The sequence below is a fragment of the Podospora anserina genome, chromosome 5, assembly GCF_000226545.1.
Source record: "Podospora anserina S mat+ genomic DNA chromosome 5, supercontig 8".
NCBI lineage: Eukaryota > Fungi > Ascomycota > Sordariomycetes > Sordariales > Podosporaceae > Podospora > Podospora anserina.
This window is the reverse complement of record NW_001914846.1, coordinates 412,619-422,628: the sequence shown is the minus strand read 5'-3', so window position 1 is coordinate 422,628 and position 10,010 is coordinate 412,619. Positions and strand designations below refer to the sequence as shown.

The following is a 10,010-nucleotide window of genomic DNA, read 5'->3' as shown; positions in this document are numbered from 1 at the left end:
TACTAGTCGATCACGGGATAAATACGTATAAACTACGGCTAGCCTGCATTAGTGGGGTTAAAATACGAGAGAAACTCCCTATGGGGGTCTGTCCGTCTTGTCCCGAGAAAATATAGCTTAATAGCGGGACGGTCCAGCAGATATACCTCGAGCGCGGGCCGCATTAGTAGCGCATACCGTTTCAGGTCGAGGTTATACTCCTGCGCCATTCTTTCCACAAACTCCTCGACCTCGGTAAACGGATGACGAGAGACAATGTATATCGACTGGAGGGGCTTGTTTGTGATGGGTTCCGACGTTGGCGGTTGTGATGGCGGAGTCGGGATTTCCGACGGGGCTGCAGCGACGGCACTCCCAGAGGAAGTCGGCGGGGGGCTGGTGCAAGTTGGCAAGCAAGCCAGGATCAAAATCAGGAGGACGAGACAGTCCTTGCCGCCGTTGTACGAGAGAGAGAGGTGATCGAGCCTACACGCAAGGTCAGCATCGTGTCGCAAAGGCAGCACATCACAAACGGCACGGCCCCCGCCTCACCTCGGGCAAGAAATGACGCAGCACCTACCCATATTGGCGCAGCGCCTCCTCGATCACGCCCATGGACACCCGGATCTGGCTCTGCACATTGCGCAAGACATTGTCGTTGGTGATGGCCTCGGTCAGAAAGGCATCGACCTTGCCTTGCAGCTCGTAGCAGATATCTGGCAGGGTGCGCTGCGGCGGTTGCGCGACGGGCACGGGCTCATCTGGCTTCGCAACTCCGTTGGTTCTCGGGGTGTCCTGGGAAGCGACCGTGTTGTCGTGTATCATGGCGGCGGTGTTGTTGCTGGCGAGCGAGCAAGACATGGCTGGTGAAGTGAACCTCTGTCAGATGCCAGACCCGACTTCGATGGCCGCCCCCCAGCCCAGACACCATGTGTAATTACACGCGCTGTTACGGATTGCTCATTTGACTGCCGATGGACTAACAGAGCCTGCCGCCGCGTCGCAGCAAGGTCAGGGGCCACTAACAAAACGATATCCACCAACTTGTTTGGTTTCATATTCAAAGATTCCCTCCGGGGATGGTTAACAAGACAATAAACGCTCCTTCAACTCCGGCTTCGCCGTCTGAAGCGCCATCTTATTCTCGCCCAGAGTTACGAAGAGTAGAAACGACTTTTAGCGGAGCGATAACGTATTTGATAAGCGAGCGGATCGGACAAGCGAGTGGATCGATTTCCACTACCCTATTACAACTATCCTCAATTGCAAAACAATAACACTATTAACCTACTACAATTACATCAGAAATAGCTGAATCAGACTCTTCTGCAACCTCCTGGCACGTACGGATATTATGGCCAAGCTTACCGCACATACCACAGCACTGAACCTTCGTACGCCCTCCCCCTACCCTACTACTACCCTGCTCCTTTCCTTACGCTACCTCTCCACCCACAGCCTTCTAGTCCAGTAAATCCTGTGTATCTTATATAGTAAGTGATTCTCTAAGCTATACGCGTATTTTTTTTACTTTCCGGCGCTTACTTAATACTTGGTTCGTTTTACGGAGCGAAGATACTTTTGATTGAAAGAGAGTTATTTAATATATTATAGTTATTATACTTTTAGTAAATTAATTTATTATAATTAATATTAAAGTCGGGAAATTATTTTAATAATTAATAATATAAATTTTAATAAACGTTAATTATAAATTAATTTCTTAAGGGTTTTATAATATTTAAAATATTTAAAGTAATACTATACCCGGCTTTAAGGATAGAAGTATAAACGTACAAAACTTTATATTTAATTTAAAAAATATTTTTTTTAAATTATATAATATAAAGTTAATACCCGTAAAATTCTTTTATATATTTTTCTCCGTTATAAAAGCGAAAAAGGTTTTACGGAAAGTATAAAAAAATTTAAATTTATTTATATAATTAATATATATATATATTAAACCTTTAATTTAATAATTATATATTTATTTTAGTAATTTAAAATAATTAATATTAAATAATTAAAAAAAAATAAAAAGAGTATAGAGGTATATAAAATATAATAATATTATTTTATTAATAATAATATTTAAATTTAATTAAATAATAATTTTTGTAATTATCGAAGATTAATAACCGGTATTTATTTTTCGTACAGAATATTATATAATAATCGAAATACTTAATTTAATTTAAATTTATTAAATTAATAATTTAATTATTATCGATAATTATAATATATTAAATAAATAATAAATTATATTTAATATATTAATTAATAAAATAATATTATACGGTTAAAATAATAAAAAGTAAAATAGTTTAATTAAAGGTATTAATTTCTTAAATTACTATTACTTACTCGCGATTATTAAATTAAATTAATTTTATTTTATTAAAGCTATCCGAAATTATAATTATTATATTTATAAAAATAATATTTATTATAAATGTAATTTTATGAAAATGAAGATATTATTATTTATAATATTATATTTAACTTTAATATTTTATATAAACGTAAATTATTCGATAATAATTTTTAAATCTTTATATTTAACTTTTTAATAATTATATTTATACGTAAAACGTATACGGAACTATAATTAATATTTAATAAAATTATATATTTAATATTAATTAATAAGGGGCGCGTCGCGTACGCGTAATAGTTAGTTAGTTATATCTTCCACGCTACTTAATTTAGGTAGGAATATACGTATAAATAGCTTAAAAACGTATTAAACTATCGTCTTTTCCTCTAAATCTATTAAATTACGTAAATTAATTAGAATATTGTGTCGTATAGGCTTACTAGCGCGCCGGCGATAGAGGGTAGTATAAAATATAGAATAAAGCTTCGCTATAGCTTTAAGGTTTAGCTTAGAGTTATTTTTAAGGGCTTCGAGTGTAAGAATAACTTTTGCTTTAACTAAAATCGAAGACATTTTGGTATGGTGGAGGAAATCGATGTTGCAGGTAGAGAGCTATATCGCGTACGAAATCGATCCACTCGCTTGTCCGATCCGCTCGCTTATCAAATACGTTACTAGTAGCCGTAACTACTTTATTAGGCCCGTAGGATGACTCCATGACATGACGACTGAAAATGCCGCTATCAGAAAGCAAAAGATTCTTGCCCATATAACATGGAAACCAATTAATAATATTGTTGTGTGGACTCAAAAACGCCCACCCTAGGTACCACTTTTACTTGCTCGCCTCAAATACCTATTTACCTATCTAAGGCGGCCCGGGTGTCTTGTATGAAGCTTTCAAAATCAAAGTACTAGGTAGGTCTAGTACGGATTAGTCCCTTGCCTAACGGCAAAGAAGAATTAGTACGGCGGGACATCGGGAAACTGATGGATTGGGTCCCTTCCACGTCCGCCCCCGCGATCAAAGTCTGCTCGATTGATGCATTTTGGTCTCCAAAAGTCAAGCATCTCGTCTTCTGAAAGCTTCGGAGGGTGGGCAGAGTAAATTCCGCCCTGTGGCAAACCCGGAGCATAGACAACTGGCCAGGTCGGGATTGCACAGATCTCCTGTTTTGAGAGAAACACAAAGTCAGTACCTATGCTTCTTGGAGGTAAAACTTGTAACCGAAATGTTGAATCTTACATCGAACATGCACTGTCTGTCACACTTTGTCCAGAGATCCCACCCGATCAATGACAGAGTGTCTTCGCTGAGCTGTCTGTATCGTGCTACTTCTTCATCGTTGAGCCAAGCCGAGATCTTAGCATCGCCAGGCTGATCACCCCAGTAGTTTGTAGTGTGTTTCTCACTCCACTCGAAGAGGTCCCATTCCCATGTACAAAGCCTCTCGGTGACAATGTTGAGTGAGTGATATAGAAGGACCTCCGACCGACCCAAGGTCGTCAAGTCCATGCCCGCCGTGTACACTGTAGAACACCGGGCAATAGTCTGCTCTCTCGGCGTCAGGGACTTGTCCGAATCGGAGACTATGTACTCGAGATACGGGGCCAGGATCGCATGTGTAAGCTCATGGACCTTGGTAATAATCGCTTTCCGCTCGGCCTCGGTTCCTGATTTCCACTCAAACGCTGCGCCAATCTCACGGGCCCGGGTGCCGTGTTGTGCGTGGATGGTGGTGAAAATGGCTTGCCAATTTATGCCCGAACACCTGTTCTCCTTTGAAGTAGTAGATGATGTGATGGTCTGCAACCATGAGCGCACGCGGTTCACATCATCTGGTTGTATGTCGAGAAGTCGGTGTCCTTTTCTAAACCCCCATCCGTTGACAAAGCTGTAGTTACCAACAAGCCTCCCGTGGTGCGATTTTGCAAGACTCGTAAGTTCTGGGTCATAAAAGGAGACCATGCGGCAGATGTCCAGCTGGACTCGGTTTTCTGCCAGGCCGCCTTCCCGACCATAATGCCACGACGCACTACGGAGCCACTCATATGAGCCCTGCTCCGAGAATACATTGCCGAAACCTCTGGGTGGTTGGCGATTTGGGTCGCGTGGAAGACCTTCTGGGTCCTCTTCCATGTTTCCGGGCACAGTGATATTGGTGACGAAGAGCGGTTGGAGCCGAGAAGCATGGTAATCGCACACCAAGACTTCAAAACCGGCGTCCATTCGAACCACTCCATCAATTCCTAGCTTCTTTACCAGTTCGCAGAGATCAAGAGCGCGTTGGTCTTCATCGTAGATGAGGTCGTAGTCTGGATAAAGTGGGACACGGCCTTGAAGAATCGATATCTGAGAGTCTAATGTGCCCAGGGCGGTCAGTGTAGCGGACTGACCATCGAAGTAGATGATGTTGAGCGGTCGAGTTGTCCGGTAGACATGCAAGTTTGAACGGCCGAAACCACCGTAGATACCTACTGACATCTCTCTGCGTACAGGTTAGAATATCTCAAACCTATTCTTACACGGAGACATAAGAGATGATAGAGATCTGAGTTTAAAGTGAGCGAGCGTACGCGTCAAAAGCAAAAAACGTCGGCTTTTTGGGTGGACCGGGAGCATGTTTGGCATGGTACAAAACAGTTGCCGGTGCGATGCTCCCGGCCACTATGGAATGCCCATTTGGGGAGTATGAGTTTGGCCACTGTTGGAGGAGACCTTGGACCGAATCGAAGATGAAAGGTGCGACAGTCTGGAACTCGGAGGCGAGAGTTGGAGGTGGTTTCTGGACTGCACCCTCAAAGAGATGAAAGGAGGACCAAACGTCCAGTACGACATATGGCGCAGCTAAAAGGCTGAAGAATCCCAAAAACGCTATGGCATACATGACCGGGTTACGCGGGCAAACTGTTGTCCTCTTCTCGAGAACACCAGGTGAAGCAAGATCAGAACCAGAGCTTCGAGTCGAAGGCGGCTTCGGTGACGGCATCGTAGTGAGCCCGTCTCATCGAAGGGGACAATTTCAATCGATGTGTGGTGCAAGGATTTGCTGTGTTATTGTTGGATCTCGGTGCGTGGGATGAAATCAGTCGGGAAACTCTCAGGTGGTGGTGAGGAAATGTTGGGATGAATATCTTCATGCCACGTGTGGCCCGACAGTGACGAAGACAATTATCGGGGCGGTCAGCGGCATGAGTGGCTGCGGCTGTGAGTGAAACACGTGGTCCGCAATCTGGGCTGTGTTTGCCAGTTGCCTGACGAGAATGTGCACCTTTCCTGCACGTGCCGCCATGCGTGACAGCCTACAGGGGACAGTGCCACAGGTGTGGAAGGCAGCTAGAGGTCGTATCAAATCACTATTGTCTCTCAAATTCTATTTTGCCTGTACCCCTACACGATCCTGCTGGGCCCATTTCACATGTAGCAATCTCAACACCAGCCTGCCAGCTTGTAGCACCTCACGACATTGGCTGAATTTGGATATCGATACCATATAAAAAAAATGATAGTTTGGAGGCAGGAGAATGTCATCAACAACTAAGCTCAAACTTTCACAGTATTAAGTAGTCCCGGCCATAATTTGATCAAGCTTCTTGCCAGCTAAGGCGACGTGGTCACCGTAAAGAGCTTTCTATTCATGGTGCCATTCCCTAGTTCAATGACATCGCGTTCCAAGATTGCTGCGTTATAACCGCGAAAGTGCTCCACCCCGACCCGTGAAAGTGATGTGCAAAATCTGAGGCCCATGTCAACATTCGTTTTTCAAACTCCACCTGTCAAGGGATCCCGCAATCGGCGAGGGTGTCACATTATACCTCAACGGCTGCCTCTGCAAACTTCCGGCTACAAGACTCATCGCAAGTGGCAAAAAGCCATATGTCATCGCATTTGGTACGCAATGTCTTCAAGGATTGCATCGTATGCTATGTGTCCGAAGTTAGCCGTGTTGATAACCATCAAGGGGAGTGTATTGATAGGTCCTTACACGAGGTATTCGTGACCCGATGATGCCCCAGCTTGCTTTACTTGACTTCGGTGGCGCAATACGTTCACCTCGTGACGATCGGTTGTTTGATTCGCACCACTTTGAAGGGTATCCCGAGAAGTGTAAGTGTGATGACTCGAAGGTTTCCTGCCGCGGCATATCTGATGGCTAGAGAGACTTACATCTGCAAGAGCTTGCTCCTCTTTTGGTGTTTGAGGCTTTGGTATCAAATAGAGTCCGGTCTTCATTGCCGTAAGGTCCACCCTAGAAACAAAGATCAGACATTGGAATGGTTGGTCCTTGTTGTATCTCCACAAATCCCAGTTGCCTGTTTCGGCGAAGCAGCTCCAAGCAATCGCGAACTCGATGGAATTGGACCAATACACGGCCCGACCAGTAGAAAAATAGCTACGGCTGCGGGCAAAACGAATTGACGGGCCACGACAAGCGAACGAGTCTACCACTTCCGCATCAATGGCGTTACCACAGCCGTGGAAAAGATACGAGGGCTCTGACTTGGCAATCACAGACTCGTGGTCAACAGCAGTAGGCGGCTGGTCAAGTCTGCCAAGGTAGGGCGCTAAGTCGGGACTTTTCGGGAAGTCTGCCAGACGAATGGTGATGTGGCGGACCGGGACATGCAGTGGAGGAGTACCATCCTGACGGTAGGATTCTTCGACCGCCTTGAGAGAAATGAGGCGCCGTGGTGGGGGTGGTCCTGGGAGCCACCAACGCCTGGGTTTGGCTTGGTCCATTGACTTGGAAAGCCAAGATCCAAGTTCGTAGCCGTTAGAAAACACACGTGTAATGGATTGTTTAATGCTACTGGTCCTCATATTTATATCCGAGACCAAACATGCAGCCCGATCGAAGGGCCGTACATATACTGGTGTACACCCCGGACCACATTCAGGCCGTTTTCTAACCCCTCACCGCAGTTGGTAGTATCTCTTAAAGAAGGGTGTGTGGCGGCATATGCACTGTCCCAGCCAGTGGTTAGGTGCCGTTCCAGATTCAGTAGGTAGGCAGATGCTCTCCAAATCCCGCAAGCAAAAGGTGCCCCCACCTGATCGCAATCCCTTCAGTCAGGTAGACCTGAGGTAGCTGTGAGCCTCGTGTGGGAGGAGAGCAAATCTTAGTAATTGATCTTGTCTGAAAGCTACCCGCTGGTATCTTTATTTCCCAAGTCCAAAGCCTTTGCAGCCAACCCGATCTTTGCCACCAAGATGTCGAGTTTCTTGCCTGACGCCTGTCATTGTCTCTACCATCCACCAGCTGGTTTGTCTATGCATGGAACCAACATTCACCTCATATTGTGACCCAGACTCTGTTTTGACAAATTGGTCAGCGGGATGGCTACATGTCTGCTTCATTGAAAGGGCCACTCACTGATGGCGGAAGTTTCCAGGTTAATTTCTGGAACAGAAACCTCGTTGTCTGGGGCGATAATGGACGAGAATCCAGAAGCCACGCTTTGATAGAAGACCAGAATGTCTTCAGCGTGTTCATCTACGGCATTTCCCCGTCGCAATTCCGCCCATATTCCGTGAATGCAGGACCGAACCAGCAAGACTGCTATCTTGTCGACATCACCTTCGATCTCTCTTGGGAACACATCGCTTTGGGGAAAGACTTGCTCATACCCAAGATAGGCCTTGGGTGCCTCAGTTGCTGCCGATATCAGTAGATGGAACTGGTCCTCAGGATCTGAAGCGAACACTTCAACTGCCAGGCTGAACTTTTCAGTCCTAGTCTTGAAGGTGTCCGCCACTTCAGAGTGTAGGATCTCCTCGAACCGCTTCATTGCATGCCTGGGAACATGGGCGGTCACCCGAATGCTCTGTAGCTTGCCGCGACGTTCCAGGATGAAGGCGGGAAGAGGTTTTGACAATGGTTTAATCCAAGCAACCATCTTGCCCGGGTATTTCTTGTTTTCTGTATGCCATCCCTGTTCCTGTTCAGGCTCTAGCTTCAGGTTTTCGCTGCCGATGCCGATAAGTCCTAAGGTGGGTAGTAGGACTTGTTGAAGGTATGGAAAGGACGGTGCTTTCACACATAGCGTACCCGCCCGGATGGTCAGTCGGAGGCCATCGTTATTGTTGAGGCGGGACGCGAAGCCATTGGAATGGGCAGCGATATGTCCAAAAAGGAGATAGGGAAGCATGGCGATGAGAAAGATAGAGGCGGATCCCTCAACTGTGATGTCCATCTCGAGAGGTAAATGCTTGGCGGAAACTGCGGAATCGGCGTGGGGGTTGAAAGTCATCTGGCGACTGGCCGGGAGATTTCCCGTCACCTCGGCCGATGCCAGCTCGGCCAAAGTTGCAATGGCGACGGTATGCTCCGGACGAAGCCCGCCAATGCCAGGTCTGTTTGCCCTGATAGAGTGAATGGTGACCGGACGGTTGAGCAGGCTGGAGTAGGCGATAGCATAACGAATCAAGCCCCCGCCGCCCTCGTAGGTAGTACCGTCGAGGGTAAGGGGGGGAAGGCGGTTTTGTCGGTTACTCATGGCGTTGAAAAGCGTCCAGAAATCCCAGGAAAGCACATGGAAAGAAGCGATCACAATACTGAAGAGGATGAGAAATCGGTATCGACGAGGTAAATGGGAATATGGAGCAGAACAAGTGGGCATCTTCTCAACAGCAGAAGTGGTTTGGAGAGTGAAACAAGCCCATATGGAGCGATCCATGATGAGGAAGAGAAGACGAGGCTCCGTCAAGGTGGGGTGAACTCGCCGCAGGTTGCCGATTCCAACCATTTTCATGATTGAACGCCGAGGCCCAATCAATGTGCTTCAGGTATAACATGGGTCGCGCCCCAGCTGGGAGAACTTGCCAACTGCTCGAATAAAGAGACAAACCAGCACAAACATGACTGCATGTTCCCAACAAATCTGCCTCATACCACACGCCACTCTGGGAACCAACATGGAAGGATTCGTCCCTCAGTACGAGCCGTGCGAGGCTCTGGTCCAAGAATTTCTCTCCACCGTTCAAGACAAGGAAGTTGCTGACGAAAAAGCATTGCTGCCACGCGCTCCATCCATGGCCTGGAACGCCAACGAACTGGGGGATAGCTATGTTACTCATCTGACCGATGAAGAGCGTGACGAGATTGTTGGAGCCTGCGCTGCATTCGCTGGTAGGAGGTAGCACACACCACCTATTGAAGCACCTGCTGAGTATTGTCTCTTTGCATTCGATAGCATCTACGCGGTCGCTCCATGAACTCGACAAGTCGTCCTTTCCCCTCCCCCTTCTGGGACAGAAGCTTGCCGCCATCCGTGCAAGTCTCCACGATGACCTCGGAATAGCTGTTTTGCGCGGGTTGGACCCATCAATCTGGTCGATGAGGGAAACCTTTGTCGCGTTTGCCGGGCTCTCAAGCCATGTCTCAAGAGAACGTGGACGGCAAGCCGGGAACAAAATGATTGGTATTTTGGATTCCAGGACCCCGCTGCCCCACCTCAACCACCAGCGCTAACCACTTCGGCTTAGTGCACATCACTGATTTAGCTTCATCGTCGAAGGCGGCTCTTCCCGCGCCTTATCGAAATACTCCACTGGTAACAAAACCAACGTCATGTTTCAACCGAGACCGCGTCAAATGGCTAATAACCTTGCTTATCTCAGTCCTTTCATACCGACCCAGTAGCTGATGTA

The 10,010-nt window shown here is 46.6% G+C and overlaps 3 protein-coding genes across 3 annotated transcripts, besides 2 other annotated features; 1 reads left to right on the top strand and 2 right to left on the bottom strand.

Annotated features, from left to right (window-relative positions):
• Nucleotides 1-41: 41 nt before the first annotated feature.
• Nucleotides 42-528: a sequence feature (pseudogene).
• Nucleotides 529-559: 31 nt separating this feature from the next.
• Nucleotides 560-660: a sequence feature (pseudogene).
• Nucleotides 661-3,322: 2,662 nt separating this feature from the next.
• Nucleotides 3,323-4,844, bottom strand: PODANS_5_7600 (uncharacterized protein; the record flags this gene model as incomplete). The annotated part of the gene is made up of 2 exons (XM_001905250.1): nucleotides 3,323-3,529; nucleotides 3,606-4,844. The coding sequence occupies 2 exons, from the start codon at nucleotides 4,842-4,844 to the stop codon at nucleotides 3,323-3,325; spliced, it is 1,446 nt and encodes a 481-aa protein (XP_001905285.1).
• Nucleotides 4,845-7,714: 2,870 nt separating this feature from the next.
• On the bottom strand, nucleotides 7,715-9,112 carry PODANS_5_7590 (uncharacterized protein; the record flags this gene model as incomplete). Its single annotated transcript, XM_001905249.1, has 1 exon — nucleotides 7,715-9,112. One exon carries the CDS (start codon nucleotides 9,110-9,112, stop codon nucleotides 7,715-7,717), a length of 1,398 nt encoding a protein of 465 aa, XP_001905284.1.
• A 332-nt stretch (nucleotides 9,113-9,444) lies between these two features.
• Nucleotides 9,445-9,831, top strand: PODANS_5_7580 (uncharacterized protein; the record flags this gene model as incomplete). The annotated part of the gene is made up of 1 exon (XM_001905248.1): nucleotides 9,445-9,831. The coding sequence occupies one exon, from the start codon at nucleotides 9,445-9,447 to the stop codon at nucleotides 9,829-9,831; it is 387 nt and encodes a 128-aa protein (XP_001905283.1).
• Nucleotides 9,832-10,010: the final 179 nt, after the last annotated feature.